We start from the raw sequence: 26,139 nt of genomic DNA on the forward strand, positions 1-26,139 counted from the left end.
TTCATATGCCGAGCACTGTACTAAGCACTTGAGAAAGTACAATCATGGAAGCAGTATGGATAGAGAATGGCCTGAAAGTCATAAAGTCACAGGTTTTAATGCTGGCTCTGCCACTTGTTTGCTGTGTGACCTTGGGTGAGTCACTTCACTTCTCCGGGCCTCAGTTCCCTCATCTATAAAATGGGGATTGAGGCTGTGAGCCGCACGTAGGACAGGGACTGTGTCCAACCTGATTTGTTTGTATCCACCCCAACACTTAGTACAGTGCCTCGCACACAGTAAGCGCTTAACAGATAGCATAATTTTCATTATTACAGTACAAAAATAAACACATTCTACAATGGGCTTACAGCCTAGAGAGGCTGGATGTGTGCAGCGAATCACCTGCACACAGGTGAGAAGCAGCGTGGTTCAATGGAAAGAGCCCGGGCTTGGGAGTCAGAGGTCATGGGTTCTAATCCCGCCCCTGCCGCTTGTCAGCTGTGTGACCTCGGGCAAGTCACTTAACTTCTCTGTGCCTCAGTTACCTCATCTGTAAAATGGGGAGTAAGACTGTGAGCCCTCTGTGGGATAACCTGCTAATCTTGTAACCTCCCCAGTGCTTAGAAAAGTGCTTGGCACATAGTAAGAGCTTAATAAATGTCATCATTATTATTATTATAATCAATGAGTCAATCAATCAATGGTATTTATTGAGCACTTGCTGTGTGCAGAGCACTGTATTAAGCGTTTGGGAGAGCACAGTATAACAGAGTTGGTAGCCACATAACCTGCCCACAAAATGACGGTAATAATAATGATGGGATTTGTTAAGCGCTTACTATGTGCAAAGCACTGTTCTAAGCACTGGGGGGATACAAGGTGATCTGGTTGTCCCACGTGGGGCTCACAGTCTTTATCCCCATTTTACAGCTGAGGTAACTGAGGCTCAGAGAAGTTAAGGGACTTGCCCAAGGTCACACAGCAGACATGTGGCGGAGCCAGGATTCGAACCCATGATCTCTGACTTCAAAGCCTGGGCTCTTTCCACCGAGCCACGCTGCTCCTTCATCGTCACCCACGTTCCCAGCGGATACTGACCGTGCCGTTGTCCGTCAGAAAATAGAGAAGCAGTGTGGTCTAGTGGGAAGAGCCCAGGTCTGAGGATCAGAGGACCTGGGTTCTAGTCCCGGCTCCAATTCTTGTCTTCTGAGTGACCTTGGGCAAGTCTCTGGGCCTCAGCCCCCTCATCTGCAAAATGGGGATTGTGTGGCTCAGTGGAAAGAGCAGGGGCTTGGGAGTCAGAGGTCACGGGATCAAATCCTGACTCCGCCAATTGTCAGCTGTGTGACCTTGGGCAAGTCCAGTTTAGGTGGCCGGCGGACATCCAGGTGGAGATGCCCTGAAGACAGGAGGAGATGCGAGCCTGGAGGGAGGGAGAGAGAGCAGGGGCACAGATGGAGATCTGGGGGTCATCAGCGTAGAGATGATAGTTGAAGCCGTGGGAGCGAATGAGGTCACCGAGGGAGTGAGTGTAGATCGAGAACAGAAGGGGACCGAGAACTGAACCTTGGGGAACCCCCACAGTAAGGGGATGGGAGGGGGAGGAGGAGCCCGCAAAAGAGACTGAGAATGAACGACCGGAGAGATGAGGAGAACCGGGAGAGGCCGGAGTCTGTGAAACCAAGGTCAGATAGCGTGTTGAGGAGAAGGGGGTGGGCCACAGTGTCGAAGGCAGCTGAGAGGTCGAGGAGGATTAGGATAGAGTAGGAGCCACTGGATTTAGCAAGAAGGAAGTCATTGGTGACCTTTGAGAGGGCAGTTTCGGCATCTATGAGACAAGGGACACTGTATTGGGCATCTATAATAATAATAATGGTGATGGCATTTATGAAGCGCTTACTATGTGCAAAGCACTGTTCTAAGTGCTGGGGAGGTTACAAGGTGATCAGGTTGTCCCACAGGAGGCTCACAGTCTTCATTTTCCAGCTGAGGTAACTGAGGCGCAGAGAAGTGAAGTGACTTGCCTAAAGTCACACAGCTGACAGCTGGCGGAGCCAGGGTTTGAACCCATGACCTCTGACTCCAAAGCCCGTGCTCTTTCCACTGAGCCATGCCGCTTCTCAATAATAATAATGGCATTTATTAAGCGCTTACTATGTGCCAAGCATTGTTCTAAGCGCTGGGGAGGATACAAGGTGATCAGGTTGTCCCACGTGGGGCTCACAGTCTTAATCCCCATTTTACAGGTGAGGTAACTGAGGCCCAGAGAAGTGAAGTGACTTGCCCAAAGTCACACAGCTGACAAGCGGCAGAGCCAGGGTTTGAACCCATGAGCTCTGATTCCCAAGCCCGTGTCATTTCCACTGAGCCACGCTGCTTCTCATGGCATGAGGGGCACTGTACTGGATCCCTTTTGGGTGCAGGGCACCTTACTGGGTGCTTAGGAAGGTAAAAATGAGAAGCAGCGTGGCTTAATGGAAAGAGCCCGGGCTTGGGAGTCAGAGGATGTGGGTTCTAATCCTGACTCCACCATTTGTCTGCCAAATGGCCTTAGGCAAACTACTTAACTTCTCTGTGCCTCAGGTACCTCATCTGTAAAATGGGGATTAAGACTGTGAGCCCCAAGAGGGACAACCTGATGACCTTGTATCTACCCCAGCACTTGAACAGTGATTGGCACATAGTAAGTGCTTAACAAACAGCATAATTATTAATTATCATTATTATTAAAATAGGAGAGAAGGCAGATTCCATGCTTTCAGGAGTTTATACTGTAATGGAGCCATGGGTTCTAATTCCGGCTCTGCCGCTTGTCAGCTGTGTGACTTTGGGCGACTTCACTTCTCTGTATATATATATATATGTCCTGTATATATGTATATATGTTTGTACATATTTATTACTCTATTTATTTATTTATTTTACTTGTACATATCTATTCTACTTATTTTATTTTGTTAGGATGTTTGGTTTTGTTCTCTGTCTCCCCCTTTTAGACTATGAGCCCACTGTTGGGTAGGGACTGTCTCTATATGTTGCCAACTTGTACTTCCCAAGCGCTTAGTACAGTGCTCTGCACACAGTAAGCGCTCAATAAATACGATTGATTGATTGATTGATTCTCTGTGCCTCAGTTCCCTCATCTGTAAAATGGGGATGAAGCCTGTGAGCCCCCCATGGGACAACCTGATCACCTTGTATCCTCCTCAATGTTTAGAACAGTGCTTGGCACATAGTAAGCGCTTACCAAAATGCCATCATTATTATCTACCACGATATTAAGTGACCGGTGACACAGAGTAACAGGCTCAAAACCCTTCGACTCATTTAGCTTTAGCTGAGCTAAGCGCAGAGCTGACACTGCTTTTGCAAAACCACTAATGGGTCCAATTCCCATATTTTAAAAATCACAGTCTGAAGTAATATCCAATTTTGGCTCATGCGGGTGTTAAAAATATGGCTAACAGATGTCCTTTTTTCTTCCAGAGGAAGAGTGACTAATGAGGTAAAATAAGAACGCAACACCTGGTTTTAATTTTAGTCAATAATGACAATGATAATTGTGATATTTGTTAAGCACTTAACTATGTGCCAGGCACTGTGCTAAACACTGGGGTAGACACAAGCTCATCAGGTTGGACACAGTCCCTTCCCCACAAGGGGCTCACCCCCTTAATGCCCATTTTACAGATGAGGGAACTGAGGCCCAGATAAATGAAATGATTTAGAAGCAGCATGGCTCAGTGGAAAGAGCACGGCTTGGGAGTCAGAGGTCATGGGTTCTGATCCCGGCTCCGCCACATGTCTGCTGTGTGACCTTGGGCAAGTCACTTCACTTCTCTAAGCCTCAGTTACCTCATCTGTAAAATGGGGATGAAGGCTGTGAGCCCCACGTGGGATGAACTGATCACCTTGTATCCTCCCCAGCACTTAGAACAGTGCTGTGCACATAGTAAGAGCTTAACTGATGCCATCATTATTATTATTCATTCAATCGTATTTATTGAGTGCTTATTGTGCGCAAAGCCCTGTACTAAGTGCTTGCCCGAGGTCACACAGCAGACAAGTGGCAGAGCCGGAATTAGAACTCAGGTCCTTCTGATTTCCAGGGCTGCCCTCTATCCACTAGGCCATGCTGCTTTCCATTGCCCATTTTGTACTGGGCTTTTGTGGAGAGATTGAGGGGGCACATTAGGCGAAGGGGACTGGAATAATAATAATAATAATAATAATAATTGAAATTTGTTAAGCACTTACTATGTACAAAGCACTGTTCTAAGCACTGGGGAGGTTACAAGGTGGTCAGGTTGTCCCACATGGGGCTCACAGTCTTAATCCCCATTTTACAGATGAGGTAACTGAGGCCCAGAGAAGTTAAGTGACTTGCCCAAGATCACACGGCAGACATCAATCAATCAATCGTATTTATTGAGCGCTTACTGTGTGCAGAGCACTGTACTAAGCGCTTGGAAAGTACAAGTTGGCAACATATAGCGTGGCTCAGTGGAAAGAGCCCGGGCTTTGGAGTCGGAGGTCATGGGTTCAAATCCCGGCTCCGCAGCTTGTCAGCTGTGTGACTTTGGGCAAGTCACTTCACTTCTCTGGGCCTCAGTTCCCTCATCTGTAAAATGGGGATTAAGACTGTGAGCCCCCTGTGGGACAACCTGATCACCTTGTAACCCTCCCCGGCGCTTAGAACAGTGCTTTGCACATAGTAAGCGCTTAATAAATGCCATTAAAAAAAAATATAGAGACAGTCCCTACCCAACAGTGGGCTCACAGTCTAAAAGGGGGAGACAGAGAACAAAACCAAACATACTAACAAAATAAAATAAATAGAATAGATATGTACAAGTAAAATAAATAAATAGAGTAATAAATATGTACAAACATATATACATATATAGAGGTGCTGTGGGGAAGGGAATGTGGCAGAGTTGGGATTCGAACCCATGACCTCTGACTCCAAAGCCCGTGCTCTATTCACTGATCCACGCTGCTTATGACCGGTCCCCCGCTGAAAAAGGCGGTCAGTCAGGCAGAGGCGACGGAGTCTAAACACGTCTAGAACGGAACTCCTCACCTTCCCACCCAAATCCCCCCTCACTTTCCCACCACTGTAGACAGCACCTCCATCCTTTCCAGCTCACTAGCCCGTAACCTTGGCGGTACCTTTGATTCCTCACTCTCATTCAATCCACAAATTCAATCCTTCACTAAATCCTATCGGTTCCACCTTCACATCGTCGCTAAAATCACTTTTCTCTCCATCCAAACTGCCAACACGTTTATCTGAGCACTTATCCCATCCGGCCTTGACTACTGTGACCTCCCAGCCTCCTGTCTCTCCCCACCCACTCTAGTCCACACTTCACACTGCTGCCCGGATCATTTATCTATAAAAATGTTCAGTCCGTGTTTTCCCATTTCTCAAGAAACTTCAGGGCTTGCCCATCCACCTCCACATCAAACAGAGACTCTTCACCATTGGCTTTAAATCATCACATTGTTACTTTTCCGACTATAACCCTGCCCATACAATTTGCTTCTCTAATGCTAATCTTCTCACTGTACCTCAATCTTATTTATCTTGCTGGTGACCTCTTACCCTCCTCCTGCTCTGGCCTGGACCCCTCTCCCTCCTGGTATCTGACAGACAATGATTCTCCCCCTCTTCAAAGCCTTATTGATGGCCCATCTTCTCCAAGAAGCCCCCCTTTTCTCTTCTTCCACACTCTTGTGCGTCCCCTGACTTGCTCCCTTTATCCTTCCCCCTCCCAGCCTGCCATTATCATTATTTCTGTATCATATCTGTACATATCTAGACTTTCTGTCCATCTGTACATATGTACAGATTTTAGACTTTTAGACTGTGAGCCCACTGTTGGGTAGGGACTGTCTCTATATGTTGCCAATTTGTACTTCCCAAGTGCTTAGTACAGTGCTCTGCACATAGTAAGCGCTCAATAAATACGATTGATGATGATCTGTACATATCTAGACTTTCTGTCCATCTGTACATATCTAGACATATTTTAGACTGTGAGCCCACTGTTGAGTAGGGACTGTCTCTATATGTTGTCAACTTGTACTTCCCAAGCGCTTAGTACAGTGCTCTGCACACAGTAAGCGCTCAATAAATACGATTGATTGATTGATCCCCTTCCTTCCTCTCCCCCTCATCCCCCTCTCCATCCCCCCATCTTACCTCCTTCCCTTCCCCACAGCACCTGTATATATGGACATATGTTTGTACAGATTTATTACTCTATTTATTTATTTATTTTACTTGTACATATCTATTCTATTTATTTTATTTTGTTAGTATGTTTGGTTTTGTTCTCTGTCTCCCCCTTTTAGACTGTGAGCCCACTGTTGGGTAGGGACCGTCTCTATATGTTGCCAACTTGTACTTCCCAAGAGCTTAGTACAGTGGTCTGCACACAGTAAGCGCTCAATAAATACAATTGATTGATTGATATCTGTAATATATTTATTTATTTATATTAATGCCTCTCTCCCCCTTTAAACCATAAACTCATTGCGGGCAGGGAATGTGTCTTTTATGCTGTACTCTCTCCAGTGCTTAGTACAGTGCTCTGCACACAGTAAGCACTCAATAAATACGATTTCTACATAGTTATTATTCTATTTTATTAATGATGTGCATAGATCTGTAATTCTATTTATCTATTTTGAGGCATTGACACGTGTCTACTTGTTAGGGGAAGCAGCGTGGCTCACTGGAAAGAGCCCGGGCTTTGGAGTCAGAGGTCATCGGTTCAAATCCCGGCTCCGCCACTTGTCAGCTGTGTGACTTTGGGCAAGTCACTTCACTTCTCTGGGCCTCAGTTCCCTCATCTGTAAGATGGGGATTAAGACTGTGAGCCCAGTGTGGGACAACCTGATCACCTTGTAAACTCCCCAGAGCTTAGAACAGTGCTTTGCACATAGTAAGCGCTTAATAAATGCCATCATTATTATTATTATTGTTTTGTTTCACTGTCTGTCTCCCCCTTCTAGACTGTGAGGCCATTGTTGGGTAGGGATTGTCTCTGTTGCCGAATTGTACTTTCCAATCAATCAATCAATCAATCGTATTTATTGAGCGCTTACTGTGTGCAGAGCACTGTACTAAGCGCTTGGGAAGTACAAGCTGGCAACATATAGAGACAGTCCCTACCCAACAGTGGGCTCACAGTCTAGAAGGGGGAGACAGAGAACAAAACCAAACATACTAGCGCTTAGTACAGTGCTCTGCACACAGTAAGCATTCAATAAATACGATTGAATGAATCAGAGCCAGTTCCCCAGTGGTCCAAGGCCAATCAGTCAATTAATCTACGGTATTTATTGAGCGCTTTCTAGCCCACTGTTCTAAACACTTGGGAAAGTCCAATACAAGAGAAATCAGCAGGCCCATTCCCTGCCCATAATGAGTTTACAGTCTAGAGGAATCAGTGAGTCAGTCAATTGTATTTGCTGAGCACTTACTGCATGCACAGCACTGTACTAGGTGCTTGGGGGAGTAAGCCCAATGTGGGCAGGGATTGTCTCTATTGCTGAATTGTACTTTCCAACAAGATGGGAAGAGCTTGTCCACCTCGGAAGCCACGGGACGAAGCCCTCATGGTGGAGTAGAGTTTGGACACCTGGGTTCTAATCCTGCCTCCGCCAATTGCCCTGCAATGTGTCCTTTGGTGAATGGTTGAATAATAAAATAAGAATGGTATTTGTTAAGCTCTTACTATGTGCCAAGCACTGTTCTACGTGCTGGGGTAAATACAAGGTGATCAGATTGTCCCACGTGGGGCTCACAGTCTCAGCCCCCATTTTACAGCTGAGGTAACTGAGGCACAGAGAAGTGAAGTGACTTGCCCAGGGTCACAGAGCAGACAGGTGGCGGAGCAGGGATTAGAACCCACAACCTCTGACTCCAAACCCCATGCTCTTTTCACTAGGCCATGCTGCTCCTTAACTTCCCTGTCCCTCGGTTTCATCGTCTAGCTTAGTACAGTGATTATCAATGTGGCCTAGTGGAAAGAACGCAGGCCTAGGAGTTAGAGGATAATAATAATAATAATGATGGCATTTGTTAAATGCTTACTATGTGCAAAGCACTGTTCTAAGCGCTGGGGAGGTTACAAGGTGATCAGGTTGTCCCATGGGGGGCTCACAGTCTTCATCCCCATTTTACAGATGAGGTCACTGAGGAACAGAGAAGTGAAGTGACTTGCCCAAAGTCACACAGCTGACAAGTGGCGGAGCCGGGATTTGAACCCCTGACCTCTGACTCCAAAGCCCATGCTCTTTCCCCTGAGCCACGCTGCTTCTAACCCTAGGATAAGGATAATAATAAGGATAAGGATAATAATAATAATAATAATGATGGCATTTAATAAGCACTTACTATGTGCCAAGCACTATTCTAAGCGCTGGGATTTGGGTTCTAATTCCGACTCTGATATTTGCTTGTTGTGTAACCTTGGGCAAGTCAATTAACTTCGCAGTGCTTCTACTACCTCATCTATAATATGGAGTTTAAGACTATGACCCCCATGTGGGACATGGATTCTGTCCAAACTGATTAGCTTGTATCTACCCCAGTGCTTAGTACAGTGCCTGGCAAATAGTAATAATAATAATGGCATTTATGAAGTGCTTACTATGTGCAAAGCACTGCTCTAAGTGCTGGGGAGGTTACAAGGTGATCAGGTGGTTCCACAGGGGGCTCACAGTCTTAATCCCCATTTTACAAATGAGGTAACTGAGGCAAAGTGAAGTGACTTGCCCAAAATCACATAGCTGACAATTGGCAGAGCCGGGATTTGAACCCATGACCTCTGACTCCAAAGCCCGGGCTCTTTCCACTGAGCCATGCTGCTTTTCTAATAATAATAATGACGGTGATGATGGTATTTGTTAAGCACTTACTATGTGCCAAAAACTGTTCTAAGCGCTGGGGGAGATACAAGGTTATAAGTTTGTCCCAGGTGGGGCTTACGATCTTAATCTCCATTTTACAGATGAGGTAACTGAGGCACAGAGAAGTCAGGTGATTTGCCCAAAGTCACACAGCTGACAAGTGGCAGAGCTGGGATTGGAATCTAAGACCTCTCACTTCCAAGCCCGGGCTCTTTCCACTGAGCCATGCTGCTTCTAAGCACTTAACGTTTTTACCTTCATCATCATCATCAATCATGTTTATTGAGCGCTTACTATGTGCAGAGCACTGTACTAAGCGCTTGGGAAGTACAAATTGGCAACATATAGAGACAGTCCCTACCCAACAGTGGGCTCACAGTTTAAATAATGATAGCCCTACTGATACCTACTGAATCGCTTAGTACAGTGCTCTGCACACAGTAAGCGCTCAATAAATGCGATTGATTGATTGATTGATTGATAGCCCTTCAAAGCCCTACTGAGAGCTCACCTCCTCCAGGAGGCCTTCCCAGTCTGAGCCCCCTCCTTCCTCCCCCCCTCCTCCCCCTCCCCACAGCACCTGTATATATGCATATATGTTTGTATGTATTTATTACTCTATCTATTTTATTTGTACAAATTTATTCTATTTATTATATTTTGTTAATATGTTTTGCTTTGTTGTCTGTCTCCCCCTCCTAGACTGTGAGCCCGCTGCTGGGTAGGGACCGTCTCTAGATGTTGCCAACTTGGACTTCCCAAGCGCTTAGTCCAGTGCTCTGCACACAGTAAGCGCTCAATAAATATCATCATCATCATCATCAATCGTATTTATTGATGAATAAATAAATAAATATGAATGAATGAATGATAGTAAAAAGAAGAAAGCAGCATGGCCTAGTGGAAAGAGTATGGGCCTAGGAACCAGAGGACCTGGGTTATAATTCTGGCTCCGCCACTTCAACCGATCATATTTATTGAGCGCCTTCTGTGTGCAGAGCACTGAACTAGGGGCTGAAGAGAGAACAGTGCACCGGAGTTGACAGACATGTTCCCTTCCCACAGAGAGCGTACAGTCTAGAGGAGGAGACGGACATTAATTTAAGTAAATAAATTATGGCTATGGATTTAAGCCTGTCTTTTAGACTGTGAGCCCACTGTTGGGTAGGGACCGTCTCTATATGTGGCCAACTTGTACTTCCCAAGCGCTTAGTACAGTGCTCTGCACACAGTAAGCACTCAATAAATACGATTGATTGATTTAAATTCTGTAGGGCTGAGGGTGGGGTGAATAAAGGGTGTGAATCCAAGGCCACTTGTCTGCTGTGTGCCTTTCTTCTCTGTGCTTTAGAGAAGTGAAAAATGGGGATTATGACCGTGAGCCCTGTGTGGGACAAGGACTGTGTACAGCCCAATCAATCAATCAATCAATCGTATTTACTGAGCGCTTACTATGTGCAGAGCACTGTACTAAGCGCTTACTAAGCGTACTAAGCCCAACTATGTTGTATCTACGCCCCCAGCAATTAGTACAGTGCCTGGAACATTGTCAGTGCTTAACAAATACCATAAAAAAGGTATATTCTATTTCCAATAAAACCAGCAACTGGGCTTGAAAGACGCTGCCCGCCTTTCTGTCCGAAGCTCTGTCATCTGACAGCTCTACGGAGGAAGAAATGGGTTAATTGGACTTGTGACCCGCAGCAAGAGTGTCCCATTATTATTATAATGACATTTATTAAGCGCTTACTATGTGCAAAGCACTGTTCTAAGCGCTGAATAATAATAATAATGGCATTTATTAAGCGCTTACTATGTGCAAAGCACTGTTCTAAGCGCTGGGGAGGTTACAAGGTGATCAGGTTGTCCCACGGGAGGCTCACAGTCTTCATCCCCATTTAATACAGATGAGGGAACTGAGGCCCAGAGAAGTGAAGTGACTTGCCCAAGGTCACACAGCAGACAGGTGGCGGAGCCGGGATTTGAACCCATGACCTCCGACTCCAAAGCCCGGGCTCTTTCCACTGGGCCACGCTGTTTCTTTCAGCTATCTCAGCTATCGCCAGACTGAGCCCCCTTTTTCTTCTCCTCCTCCCCATCCCTCCGCCCTACGTTCTTCCCCTCCCCACAGCCCCTGTATATATGTTTGTACAGATTTATTATTCTATTTATTTTACTTGTCCATATTTACTATTCTATTTATTTTGTTAATGATGCACATCTAGCTTTACTTCTATTTATTCTGACGACTTGACACCCGTCCACATGTTTTGTTTTGTTGTCTGTCTCCCCTTCTAGACTGTGAGCCCGTTGTTGGGTAGGGACCGTCTCTAGATGTTGCCGACTTGGGCTTCCCAAGCGCTTAGTACAGTGCTCTGCACACGGTAAGCGCTCACTAAATACGATTGAATGAATGAATGAATGAAAATGATCTCGTTAGAGTCCCGGAATTCAAAGTGAGCTCGTTAGGGTAAATAACTATATAATCAATAAATAAAAATAAATAAAAAAATAATAAAAATAATAAAAATAACTATATAATAAATAAAAATAAGGTAAATTTTGTTTTTGTGAGAAAACCAACAGCAGTTGGGGGCTGATGGGACAAGACATTGTCATCAGAGTCCTGCTTGGTTGTCGCTGCCAATCGTTCACTCACTCAAGCGCTTAGTACAGTGCTCTGCACACAGTAAGCGCTCAATAAATAATAGTAGTAATGATGGTATTTGTTAAGCGCTTCCTATGTGCAAAGCACTGTTCGAAGCACTGGGGGGGATACAAGGTGATCGGTTGTCCCACATGGGGCTCACAGTCTTAATCCCCATTTTACAGATGAGGTAACTGAGGCACAGAGAAGTTAAGTGACTTGCCCAAAGTCACACAGCTGACAGTTGGCAGAGCCGGGGTTTGAACCCATGACTTCTGACTCCAAAGCCTGGGCTCTTTCTACTGAGCCACGCTCCTTCTCTAAATCAATACAATAAATACGATAAATACAATAAATATGATAAATACGATTGATTGATTGATTGATTGATCAATGGTGTTTGTTGAATGGTTATTGTGTGCGCAGAGCACTGTACAAAGCGCTTGATAGTACCATGTAACAGAGTTGATAGACATAGTCCCTGCCCACAGGCCAGTGGAGAGAAGCGCCATGGCACAGTGGATACAGCACAGGCCTGGGAATCAGGAGGTCATGGGTCTAATACTGACTCCACCACTTGTCTGCTGTGTGACCTTGGACAAGTCACTTCACTTCTCTGTGCCTCAGTTGTCTGCGAAATGGGGATCGAGAGTGAGAGCCCCATGGGAGGCAGGGATTGTGTCCCATTGGGATCAAGATTGTGAGCGCCACTGGGGACAGGGACTGTGTCCAACCCTATAATAATAATAATGATGGTATTTGTTAAGTGCTTACTATGTGCAAAGCACTGTTCTAAGCGCTGGGGAGGTTACAAGGTGATCCAGGAGGCCTTCCCAGACTGAGCCCCTTCCTTCCTCTCCCCCTCGTCCCCCTCTCCATCCCCCCCATCTTACCTCCTTCCCTTCCCCACAGCACCTGTATATATGTATATATGTTTGTACATATTTATTACTCTATTTATTTATTTTACTTGTATATATCTATTCTATTTATTTTATTTTGTTAGTATGTTTGGTTTTGTTCTCTGTCTCCCCCTTTTAGATTGTGAGCCCACTGTCGGGTAGGGACTGTCTCTATATGTTGTCAACTTGTACTTCCCAAGCGCTTAGTACAGTGCTTTGCACACAATAAGCGCTCAATAAATACGATTGATTGATTGATTGATTGATCTGGTTGTCCCAGGGGGGCTCACAGTTTTAATCCCCATTTTACAGATGAGGTAACTGAGGCACAGAGAAGTGAAGTGACTTGCCCAAAGTCACACAGCTGACAGTTGGCAGAGTGAGGATTTGAACCCATGATCTCTGACTCCAAACCAATTTGCTTGTATCCACCCCTGCGCTTAGTACAGTGTCTGGCACATAATAAGCGCTCAACAAATACTATTATTATTATTGCATGAACTGTGTCCAACCTGGATTTGCTTGTATCCACCCAAACAGTACAGTGTCTGGCACATACTATTATTTTTATTATTATGGTATTTTTTAAGAGCTTACTATGTGCCAAGCACTTTTCTAAGCGCTGGGGTAGATACAAGGTAATCAGGTTGTACACAGTCCCTGTGCCACATGGGGCTCATAGTCTCAATCCTTATTTTACAGATGAGGTAACTGAGGCCCAGAAGTGAAATGGCTTGCCCAAGGTTGCTCAGGAGGTGGAGCTGAGAATAGAACCCATGACCTTCTGATTCCCAGGCCCGTGGTCTATCCACTAGGTCATTCTGCCCTCTCTAAGCTCTGGATTGTCTCTGTTGCTGAATTGTCCTTCCCAAGCGCTTAGTACAGTGCTCTGCACACAGTAAGAAGTAATAATAATAAATAATAATAATAATGGCATTTATTAAGCGCTTACTATGTGCAAAGCACTGTTCTAAGCGCTGGGGCAGTTACAAGGTAATCAGGTTGTCCCACAGGGGGCTCACTTCTTCACCCCCATTTTACAGATGAGGTAACTGAGGCTCAGAGAAGTGAAGCGACTTGCCCAAAGTCACACAGCTGACAGTTGGCGGAGCCGGGATTTGAACCCATGACCGCTGACTCCAAAGCCCGGGCTCTTTCCACTGAGCCATGTTGCAGAATTGACAAAGTATCAGGACGGGCTGAATGGGCGAAACGGAGGAGGGAAGAGGGAGACAGGAGTCGGGCATAATGCCAAGGCTTCAGTCTTTTGAGACGGCACATCGTAATAATAATAATAATTAATAATGGCATTTATTAAGCGCTTACTATGTGCAAAGCTCCGTTCTAAGCGCTGGGGAGGTTACAAGGTGATCGGGTTGTCCCACAGGGGGCTCACAGTCAATCCCCATTTTACAGATGAGGTAACTGAGGCGCATAGAAGCGAAGTGACTTGCCCAAAGTCACACAGCTTGACAATTGGCGGAGCCGGGATTTGAACCCATGACCACTGACTCCAAAGCCCGGGCTCTTTCCACTGAGCCACGCTGCTTCTCTAGCCACGCGGCTTCTCTAATAATAATGATGCCATTTGTTAAGAGCTTACTATGTGCCATTTGTTAAGAGCTTACTATGTGCCGAGCACTGTTCTAAGCGCTGAGCACACATAGTAGAACTGCTGTCTACAGGGATCAATCAATCGCATTTATTGAGTGCTTACTGTGTGCAGAGCACTGTACTAAGTGCTTGGGAAACTGCGGGGGTCCGGGGAGGGCCTGGGAGGGAAGATGAGTTCAGTTTTGGAGGTGTTGAGCTTTGTACATATTTGCTACTCTATTTATTTTATTTTGTTAATATGTTTTGTTTTGTTGTCTGTCTCCCCCGTCTAGACAGTGAGCCCGCTCTTGGGTAGGGACCGTCTCTAGATGTTGCCAACTTGGACTTCCCAAGCGCTTAGTACAGTGCTCTGCACACAGTAAGCGCTCAATAAAGACGATTGAATGAATGAACTGCAAAATGGGGATTAAGACTGCGAGCCCCCCGTGGGACAACCTGATCACCCTGTAACCTCCCCAGTGCTTAGAACAGTGTTTTGCACATAGTAAGCGCTTAATAAATGCCATCATTATTATTATTATTAAGCGCTCAATATATACGACTGAATGAGTGATTTTTACTTGATATTTTACTAGTACATATCAATTCTATTTATTTTATTTTGTTAATATGTTTGGTTTTGTTCTCCGTCTCCCCCTTCTAGACTGTGAGCCCACTGTTGGGTAGGGACCGTCTCTATATGTTGCCAACTTGTACTTCCCAAGCGCTTAGTCCAGTGCTCTGCACACAGTAAGCGCTCAATAAATACGATTGATGATTGATTGATTGTACTAAGCACCTAGGAGAGTACAACACAATAGAGCTGGCAGAACTGTTCCCTTCCCACCCCGAGCTTAGAGCGTGGCGGGACTGCTCTGAACGCGCCTGCTCCGAACTGGGCCCGACTCGGAATCAACAGGCGCTGCGCTAAGCGTTGTGTCCGGGATCATGAGGAGGGAAGGGTGAGGGTTGGGCAGTTGGAGCTAAAAATGGACAATGCAGCATGGGCAGCTGCTTTGGGAGCGGCGAGAGAGGAAGAAGGGAAGGAGAGAAGGAACCGGGCGTCCCTTGGCCCCGGTTCCACCGTAAGTGCTTAATCATCATCATCAATCGTATTTATTGAACGCTTACTATGTGCAGAGCACTGTACTAAGCGCTTGGGAAGTACAAATTGGCAACATATAGAGACAGTCCCTACCCAACAGTGGGCTCACAGTCTAAAAGGGGGAGACAGAGAACAAAACCGAACATACTAACAAAATAAAATACCACAACTATTATTATTATTATTCCTATGAGTCCTGCTCTGGGAGTCAGGAGCCCTGAGTTCTAGACCCGGTTCAGCTCGGAGCTGGCTAACGTCGGGGAAGGCTGAATGCTGTACCTCACGGCGTGCGGCGCCCCTGCCCTCATCATCATCATCATCAATCGTATTTATTGAGCGCTTACTGTGTGCAGAGCACTGTACTAAGCGCTTGGGAAGTACAAGTTGGCAACATATACAGACAGTGGGCTCACAGCCCTCCTTTCTCACTCACTCCAGGCCCCGGTTGGAATATAGTGGGAAGGGACTGGAGAAGGAGGGTGGCATCAGCTCCAATTCCTCCACACGGGGTCTCCGAAGCCCATCCATCGCTCCAGGCGGGAGGCTCCCTCGTGGGGAGTTTATCCGGGATCCCTTTTCACTTCCTAGAGGAAGTCCCTGCCTTAATAATAATAATAATAATAAAATAATAATAATAATAATGATGATGATGATTCATTCATTCAGTCGTATTTATTGAGCGCTTACTGTGTGCAGAGCACTGTACTAAGCACTTGGGAAGTACAAGTTGGCAACATATAGAGAGGGTCCCTACCCAACAGTGGGTAATGATGGCATTTATTAAGCGCTTACTATGTGCAAAGCACTGTTCTAAGCACTGGGGAGGTTACAAGGTGATCAGGTTGTCCCACAGAGGGCCCAAAGTCTTCATCCCCATTTTACAGAGGAGGTAACTGAGGCCCAGAGAAGTGAAGTGACTTAACCAAAGTCACACAGCTGAACAAAACAAAAATAAATATTTATTTATTTAATTTGTACATGTTTATTCTATTTATTTTATTTTGTTAGTATGTTTTGTTTTGTTCTCTGTCTCCCCCTTCTAGACTGAGAGCCCACTGTTGGATAGGGACCATCTCTAGATGTTGCCAACTTGTACTTCCCAAGCACTTAGTTCAGTGCTCTGCACACAGTAAGCGCTTAATAAATACGATTGAATGAATAAATGAATGACAAGTGGCGGAGCCGGGATTTGAACCCATGACCTCTGACTCCAAAGCCCATGCTGTTTCCACTGAGCCACGCGGCTTCTCATTCAGAAGAGAAGCAGTGTGGATCAATGGAAAGAGCAGGGTCTGTGGAGTCAGAGGACATGGGTTTATTCATTCATTCAATCGTATTTATTGAGCGCTTACTGTGTGCAGAGCACTGGACTAAGGGCTTGGGAAGTACAAGTCGGCAACATATAGAGACGGTCCCTACCCAACAACGGGCTCACAGTCTAGAAGGGGAGACGGACAACAAAACAAAACATGTGGACAGCTATCAAGTCGTCAGAACAAATAGAAATAAAGCTACAGGCACATCATTAAGAAAAGTCACTTAACTTCTCTGGGCCTCAGTGACCTCATCTGTAAAATGGGGATTAAGACTGTGAGCTCCCCTGGGGACAACCTGATCACCTTGTAACCACCCCAGCACTTAGAACAGTGCTTTGCACATAGTAAGTGCTTAATAAATGCCATTATTATTATTATTATTATTCATTCAATCAATCAATCAATTGTATTTATTGAGCGCTTATTGTGTGCAGAGCACTGTACTAAGTGCTTTGGAGAGGACAATACAACAATGTAACAGACACATTCCCTGTCCACAATGAGCTTACAGTCCAGAAGGGGAGACAGACATTAATAGAAATAAATGACCGATATAATAATAATAATAATAATGATAATGATGGTATATGTTAAGTGCTTACTATGTGCAAAGCGCTGTTCTAAGCACTGGGGGGCATACAAGGTGATCAGGTTGTCCCACATGGGGCTCACAGTCATTCATTCATTCATTTAATTGCATTTATTGAGTGCTTACTATGTGCAGAGCACTGTAGTAAGCACTTGGGAAGTACAAGTTGGCAACATATAGAGACAGTCCCTACCCAACAGCAGGCTCACAGTCTAGAAGGGGGAGACAGACAACAAAACAAAACATATTAACAAAATAAAATAAGTAGAATAGTAAATATGTACAAGTAAAATAGAGTAATAAATCTGTACAAATATATATACAGGTGCTGTGGGGAGGGGAAGGAGGTAGGGTGAGGGGGATGGGGAGAGTAAAAAGGGGGCTCAGTCTGGGAAGACCTCCTGGAGAGAGGGAGAGGAAAAAGGGGGCTCAGTGTGGGAAGGCCTCCTGGAGGAGGTGAGCTCTCAGTAGGCTTTTGAAGGGAGGAAGAGAGCTAGCTTGGTGGATGTGTGGAGGGAGGGCATTCCGGGCCAGGGGGAGGACGTGGGCCGGGGGTCTACGGCGGGACATGACACCTGTCCACATGTTTAGTTTTGTTGTCTGTCTCCCCCTTCTAGCCTGTGAGCCTGTTGTTGGGTCGGGACCGTCTCTATATGCTGCCAACTTGTACTTCCCAAGCGCTTAGTACAGTGCTCTGCACACAGTAAGCGCTCAATAAATACCATTGAATGAACGAAGCTCAACTCCTGCTTTTACCCATCTGCCAGAAAGCTGTAGTTTTCTTGAGAATTGCAGACTTCAAGACAGAAATTTTACTGATTTCGTTGTGACCCGCGGCAGCCATATGTAATCTATTCATGTAGAGGTGGCTATAGGGAGCTCTGTAGTTTTGAATATTTGTCGTGGCACTCGATATTCAGCCTCCATCAAACCTTCAAGCCACATTCTATTTATTTTATTTTGTTAGTATGTTTGGTTTTGTTCTCTGTCTCCCCCTTTTAGACTGTGAGCCCACTGTTGGGTAGGGACTGTCTCTATATGTTGCCAACTTGTACTTCCCAAGCGCTTAGTACAGTGCTCTGCACACAGTAAGTGCTCAATAAATACAATTGATTGATTGATTGATAAGATTGCGGAATCTCACTTGAAAATGAAACCTCTTCCAGCCCAGAGAACACTTAGCGGGCCACACTTTGGTTTGGGAAAAGACGGTAGAACGGCAGGAAATCAGCCGGAAATCTGTAGTCTTCTCCGGAACCGCAAACATCAAGACAGAAATTTTATAGACTGCATCCATTCATTCATTCGTTCGTATTTCTTGATCGCTTACTGTGTGCAGAGTACTGTACTAAGCACTTGGGAAGTACAAATCAGCAACATATAGAGATGGTCCCTACCCAACAATGGACTCCATGGAGGTCAAATAATAATGATGGTATTTGTTAAGCGCTTACTATGTGCAAAGCACTGTTCTAAGTGCTGGGGAGGTTATAAGGCGATCAGGTTGTCCCACGTGGGGCTCACAGTCTTAATCTCCATTTTACAGATGAGGGAACTGAGGCCCAGAGGAGTTAAATGACTTGCCCAAAGTCACACAGCTGACAATTGGTGGAGCTGGGATTTGAACCCATGGCCTCTGACTCCAAAGCCCATGCTCTTTCCACTGAGCCACGCTGCTTCTCTTCTGAATGACTGAAGGTCAGATATAATCTATACACATAGAAGTGGCTTTAGGGAGCTCTGTAGTTTCAAATATTTGTTAGGGAATACAGATAAATGGACATTTTGGGACATGGAACTCTACAATCAGCCTCCCTCAAAAATTCAGGCAAGGTAAGATGGTGGAAATTCACACGGGAAATGAAACCTCTTCTAGCCCAGAGAATGCCGGCATCGGGCCACACCTTGGTTTGGGAAAAGAGGGTAGAACAGCAGGAAATCCACCAGAAATCTGTAGTTTTCTCAAGAATTGCAAATTTCGATCAGAAATTTTGCAGATGGCATTGTGACCCATAGAGGTCATATATAATCTTTACATTCATTCATTCATTGTCATATTTACTGAGCGCTTACTGTGTGCAGAGCACTGTAGTAAGCACTTGGGAAGTACAAGTTGGCAACATATAGAGACGGTCCCTACCCAACAACAGGCTCACAGTCTTGAAGGGGGAGACAGACAACAAAACATGTGGTCAGGTGTCAAGTCATCAGAATATACATGTAGCAGAATTTATAGAGAGCTGTGTAATTCCACTTGTTTGTCAGGGAATGCAGATAAATGGGCATTTCAATTCAATTCAATTGCATTTATTGAGTGCTTACTGTCTGCAAAGCACTGTACTAAGCGCTTGGGAGAGTATAATATACCAACAGACACATTCCTTGCCCACAGTGAGCTCGCAGTCCAGAGAGGGAGACAGACATTGATATACATAATTAAATCAATTACAGATATAAACAGATATCTACATATGTGCTGTGGGGGTGGGAGGGGGAGAATGAATGAAGGGAGCAAATCAGGGCGACGCAGAAGGGAGTGGGAGAAGAGGAGAGATGGGCTTAGTCAGGGAAGGCCTCGTGGAGGAGTCATTTCATGACATGGTACTCAGCATTCAGCTTCTCTCAAAAATTCAAGAGATGTAAAATGCTGGCACCTCACCCAGGAACCCCCTCTAGACCGTAAACTCATTGTGGTCAGGGAATGTATCTGTTTATTGTTATGTCGAACTCTCTAAAGCACTTAGTACAGAGCTTTGCACAGTAAGCACTCAATAAATATGACTGACTGAATGAATGAAAGGAAATAAACCTCTTCCAGCCCAGAGAACACTTGGGGTTGGCAAGGATGAGGGGATCGGGCCCCTCCTTTGTTCAGGAAGAGAAACTAGAGCGGCAGGAAGGCCCTCAGACTGGGAAATACTAATTTCCCGTGCCAGGCCGGAAATCAGCCAGGAAAGGTGTTTTATGATTTCCTGGTTCCTCCTCAGTGAAAAAGCAGAGCAATTCCCCATTCTGGGACGACAAAGAGGTCGTGCACAGGGATTGCTGAAACCAGGACAAATGCTCGAGCGAGATGAGGCAGAAACTCCTTGGGAAGGTGGCCCTGGATGGTATGCAGAAAACTGAGGGGTGAAAACATCAATCCACCATTAGGTTGTACTTATTGAGTGCTTAATTTGTGCTAATGGCTTGGGAGAGTATGATACCTAACAGAAACTCCAGCGGCCCTTGGGCAGAGAGTGACAGGAATGAGGGAACTGCTGCTTATTCCTTCTGTAGACAAAGTGCTGTTCTGGGCTCCAATTGTGTGCAGAATGGTGGACTGGGTGTCTGCAGAGGTCATGGGTTCAAATCCCAACTCCTGTGTGACTTTGGGCAAGTCCCTTAACTTATCTGGGCCTCAGTTCCCGCATCTGTAAAATGGGGATGAAGACTGTGAGCCCCACGTGGGACAACCTGATCACCTTGTATCCCCCCCAGCGCTTAGAACAGTGCTTTGAACATAGTAAGCGCTTAACAAATACCATCATCATCATTATTATTATTATTATTACTGGATGGTACTAATTATCTACTTTATGCAGACAGCTGTACTGGCTGCTCGGGGTGTGAGGATTTGGGAATCCATGGGCCTAATTATATTTGGGGGAATGAGAAGGGGATAAATTCTCATCACTTTCACAGGCCACTGGGACTCAAGTACCAAATATTCTGGTGAGAGAGCCAATTGTTGGGTATTAGTACGGATTGGAGGGCAGTCACCTCTCCAGCGCTTAGAACAGTGCTTTGCACATAGTAAGCACTTAATAAATGCCATTATTATTATTATTATTATTATTATTACCAGCAGGAACTCACCAACAAGACAGATCACTAGTGAGAGAGATTCACCAGTGAGACAAAACACAAGCGAGATCTTCCCCAGTGAGCTCTCCCTGGTGAGAAGCAGCATGGCCTAATGGGTAGAGCAGGGGCCTGGGAATCAGAATGATCTGGGTTCTAATTCATTCATTCATTCATTCATATTTATTGAGCGCTTACTGTGTGCAGAGTACTGTACTAAGTGCTTGGGAAGTCCAAGTTGGCAACATATAGAGACGGTCCCTACCCAACAACGGACTCACAGTCTAGAAGGGGGAGACAGAAAACAAAACAAAAACATGTGGACAGGTGACAAGTCGTCAGAACAAACAGAATTAAAGTTAAATGCACATCATCTAATCCTGGGGCCCCGTACTTGTATGCTCTTGATATTGGGCAAGTCACTTCACTTTTTTATGCCTCAGTGACCTCATCTTTAAAATGGGGATTAAGACTGTGAGCCCACCTCGCCCTACTCCTTCCCCTCCCCACAGCACTTGTATATATTTGTACAGATTTATTACTCTATTTATTTTACTTGTACATATTTACTATTATATTTATTTTGTTAATGATGTGCATATAGCTATAATTCTATTTGTTCTGACAATTTTGACACCTGTCTACATGTTTCATTTCGTTGTCTGTCTCCCCCTTTTAGACTGTGAGCCCGTTGTTGGGTAGGGACCGTCTCTATATGTTGCTGACTTGTACTTCCCAAGCGCTTAGTATAGTGCTCTGCACACAGTAACCACTCAATAAATATGATTGAATGAATGAATGAATGACATGGGCTATGTTCAACTTGATTAGCTTGTTCTAACCCCAGTGCATAGAAACATGCCTGGCACATAGTAAGTGCTTAACAAATACCACAAACCCCTCCAATAATAATTGGGGCATTCGTTAAATTCTCACTCTGAGCCTAGCACTGAACTAAGCATTGGGGTAGATGTACATTAATCAAGTCAGACCCAATCCCTGTCCCATACAGGACTCACAGACTAAAGGAGAGGGACAACTGATATTTAATTCCCATTTCAGAGTTGAGGAAAATAAGACCCAGGGAAGTTAAGTGACTTGTCTAAGGTCATAAATCGGGGGTGAATGGCAGAGCCAGGATTAGAACCCAGGTCCCCTGGCTCTCAGGTCTGTATTCTTTCCATTGGACCACACTGCCTCTCTGTCTCTGCACAAAAGGAAATTTCCAAGCTGGAAAGCTTTGTCGCTCTCCCTCAGTGGGAGGACAATGAGGAGTTTTCTAGCCCTCAACAGAGGAAAACCTCACTCTCCTTTCACTTTATCTCTCCAACCTGCCCCAGAGAATCAACAAAGGCAGCTGACCGGGGCCATGTTCCCATCAGGCAGAGTGAGGGGCTTAAAGGGTTAATGTACAAGCTTCTACTGGACAAGGGTCCCGGCCACAGGACGCCCCGACCTCGCAGCTGGGACAAAACCAGAAATGTGGAGTCCTTGTGCTGGATACAGGGCGCCCCGACCCCACAGCCCAGACAAAGCCAGAAATGCTGTATCTTTGTCCAGACTCAGGACACCCTGGCCTCATATCAGATCAAATTCAGAAACCCAGGGGTCTCACAACCGGAACAAAGCCAGAAACCCAGAGTCCATACACTGGGGACAAATCCAAAAACCCAGAGTCTTCACAGATGGGAAAAAAACAGAAACCCGTAGTCCTCACAGTTGGGAAAAAGCCAGAAATCCAGAGAGAGTACTTACAAATGGGACAAAGCCAGAAACCCGAAGTTCTCACAGCCGGGACAGAGTCAGAAACCTGGAGAGAGTCCTCACAATTGGGACAAAGCCAGAAACCCAGAGAGAGTCCTCACAGCCAGGAGAAAGCCAGAAAACCGTAGTCCTCGCAGTTGAGACGAAGCCAGAAACCCCAAGTCCTCACAGCCAGGACAAAGCCAGAAACCCGGAGTCCTCATAGCCTGGACAAAGCCAGAAACTCAAAGTCCTCACAGACGAGACAAAGCCAGAAACCCAGAGGCTTTACAGCCAAGACAAAGCCAGAAACGTGAAGTCCTCACAGCCGAGACAAAGCCAGAAACTCAGAGTCTTCACATTCAAATCAAAGCCAGAAACGTGAAGTCCCCACAGCTGGGACAAAGCCAGAAACCTGGAGAGACTCCTCACAAATGAGACAATGCCAGAAACCCAGAGAGAGTCCTCACAAATGGGACAAAGCCAGAAACCCAGAGAGAATCCTCAAGATCAAGAGATAGCCAGAAACCTGGAGTCCTCATAGCCGGGACATAGCCAGAAAACCAGAGTCTTCACGGTCAAGACAAAGCCACAAACCCCAAGTCCTCACAGCCGGTACAAAGCCAGAAACCCGGAGTCCTCCCAGCTAGAAACCCGGAGTCCTCACAGCCAAGACAAAGCCAGAAACTCAGAGTCTTCACAGTCAAATCAAAGCCAGAAACGTGAAGTCCCCACAGCTGGGACAAAGCCAGAAACCTGGAGAGACTCCTCACAAATGAGACAATGCCAGAAACCCAGAGAGAGTCCTCACAGCTGAGACAAAGCCAGAAACCCAGAGTCGTCCCACCCAGGGTAAAACCAGAAAGCCGCAGAGAGTCCTCACAGCCAGGACAAAGCCAGGAAACCCAAAGTCCTCACAGCCAGGACAAAGCCAGAAGCCCAGAGTTCTCATAGCCGGGACAAAGCTGGAATATTCCTTCCAGCCACGGGATGCCTCAGCCTCAGAGCTGGACAAAGCCAAAAAGCCAGAGGCCTTACAACCAGGACAAAGCCAAAACCTCGGAGTTCTGGTCCCGTTTACAGGATGCCCCGGCCTCACAGCCGGCGGATCACTCCTTAGCCTGATTTTCCCACCCTCTGAATGTCAGTAAAGCAGCAGGTAGAGTGAAGCGGGCAATATTTCATCCTAAAACCCAAAGAAGAGGCTCAGGAGGGATCAGCTGACTTACTCATTTCTCTGCAGAGCGACGGTCAGCTTCTGGCCTTCCACGTGCATTCGGACGGTGAGTGCCTCTGGGGGATTCTGGAAAACAAACCCAGGGATTCCTTGGAGAAGCATTCTCTTGGTCTGGGAATTTTCAATGAGAAGAGGTCAAGACCAGTCTGGAAACCACTGGCCCTCCCGCAAAGCCCCTCAGGAGCCTGGCTTCAGTGTTGATCAAAGCGGAAGTTGACAGTGATTGCTAATATCAATCAATCAGTGGAACTTACTGAGCATTTACTGTGTACAGAACACTATACGAAGCCCTTGGGGGAGGACAATACAATAGAATTGGTAACAATAATTGCGGTATTTGCTAAGTGCTTACTATTTGCCAAACACTGTACTAAGTGTTGGGATAGATACGAGATTATCAGGTCCCACAGTAGGAGGGAGGAAAGGGATTGAATCCCCATTTTATAAAAAGGAAACTGAGGCACAGAGAAGCAGCAGGGCCTAGAAGATAAAGCAGTGGTCTGGGAGTAGGAAGGATCTGGGTTCAAATCCGGGCTCTGCCACTTGTCTGCTGTATGATCTAGGGCAAGTCATTCACTTCTCTGTGCCTGTTACCCCATCTGAAAAACGGGGTTTAAGCCCGTAAGCCCCAGGTGGGACAGAGACTGTGTCCAACCTGATTATTGTGTGAATCTACCCCTGTGCTTATACAGTGTCAGATACATAATACGCAATTAACAAATACCATAAAAAAAAGAGAGAAAGAAGTGACGTTACTTGCCCAAAGTCACACAGCAGACAAGTGGCAGAGTAGGGATCCCCTAGATCTTGGCTCTTTCCACTAGGCCATGCTACTTCTCCCCAGTCAGAAAACAATTCCTGCCCTCAAGGAGCTTATAATTTAGTTGGGGAGAAAGACATTAAAATAAATTACAGAAAGGGAAAGTGAGAGAGTCTAAGGATAGGTATTTTCAGAATGTCTAAAAGTCACTGTACATTTTACTTCGGGGAAATTCTGCTACGGGTTCACCGGTGATTTTCCTGAAGTTTATCAGTGACAAAATCCTGCTGCACAAGAGAAAAGGGCTGAATTTCTTATTCTGGTGCTTCTGGGACTAAGACATAAAAGCTATTTTCAGCACATAAACACAGTTCCTGGCTCAGTCCCCAGGTCCCTAAGAAAAGTGATGATCCTTGGACAACGGCAACAATCTCTGTCCTGGTTTTCCTCCTGGACACTGACCTCAGAGTTTAGGTTGGACCATCCAACCCCACTGACTCCTCCTCAATGACCCAACATGGACCGTTCAACATTCCTGACTCTCCCTTCTCCATCTCTGTCTCTCCCCCATGACCCAGCCCAGACCATCCAGCACTCCTAACTCTCCCTTCTCCATTCCCAACTTTCCCTCCATGAACCCTGATCTTCAACTTCTACGTGAATTTGATTTAGCTAAACTATCCTAGAAGCTGCTGATAGAGTCCTGCCCAGGTTGCAAGCTTTATTGGGCTGCCCAATCACCAACTAAATCAATTAATCGATCATCCATCCTAATACTCAATCAATCAATCAATCAATCGTTATTTATTGAGCGCTTACTATGTGCAGAGCACTGTACTAAGCGCTTGGGAAGTACAAATTGGCATCACATAGAGACAGTCCCTACCCAACAGTGGGCTCACAGTCTAAAAGGGGGAGACAGAGAACAGAACCAAACATACCAACAAAATAAAATAAGTAGGATAGAAATGTACAAGTAAAATAAATAAATAAATAAATAAATAGAGTAATAAATATGTACAACCATATATACATATATACAGGTGCTGTGGGGAAGGGAAGGAGGTAAGACGGGGGGATGGAGAGGGGGACGAGGGGGAGAGGAAAGAAGGGGCTCAGTCTGGGAAGGCCTCCTGGAGGAGGTGAGCTCTCAGCAGGGCCTTGAAGGGAGGAAGAGAGCTAGCTTGGCGGAGGGGCAGAGGGAGGGCATTCCAGGCCTGGGGGATGACGTGGGTCGGGGGTCGATGGCGGGACAGGCGAGAGCGAGGTACAGTGAGGAGATTAGTGGTGGAGGAGCGGAGGGTGCGGGCTGGGCAGTAGAAGGAGAGAAGGGAGGTGAGGTAGGAGGGGGCGAGGTGATGGACAGCCTTGAAGCCCAGGATGAGGAGTTTCTGCCTGATGCGCAGATTGATCGGTAGCCATTGGAGGTTTTTGAGGAGGGGAGTAATATGTCCAGAGCGTTTCTGGACAAAGATAATCCGGGCAGCAGCATGAAGT

General features: G+C 45.9%; 1 protein-coding gene across 1 annotated transcript in view; it reads right to left on the reverse strand.

Annotated features, from left to right (window-relative positions):
* The window catches only part of ADAM12 (ADAM metallopeptidase domain 12), a 227,376-nt gene that overhangs the window by 172,591 nt on the left and 28,646 nt on the right, over window positions 1–26,139 (reverse strand). Inside the window, exon 2 of the mRNA XM_038743975.1 lies at window positions 23,875–23,948. Coding sequence (XP_038599903.1) covers window positions 23,875–23,948 — 74 coding nt within the window. The remainder of the gene's footprint in view (window positions 1–23,874; window positions 23,949–26,139) is intronic.

Source organism: Tachyglossus aculeatus, chromosome 3, assembly GCF_015852505.1.
Source record: "Tachyglossus aculeatus isolate mTacAcu1 chromosome 3, mTacAcu1.pri, whole genome shotgun sequence".
NCBI classification, from domain to species: domain Eukaryota; kingdom Metazoa; phylum Chordata; class Mammalia; order Monotremata; family Tachyglossidae; genus Tachyglossus; species Tachyglossus aculeatus.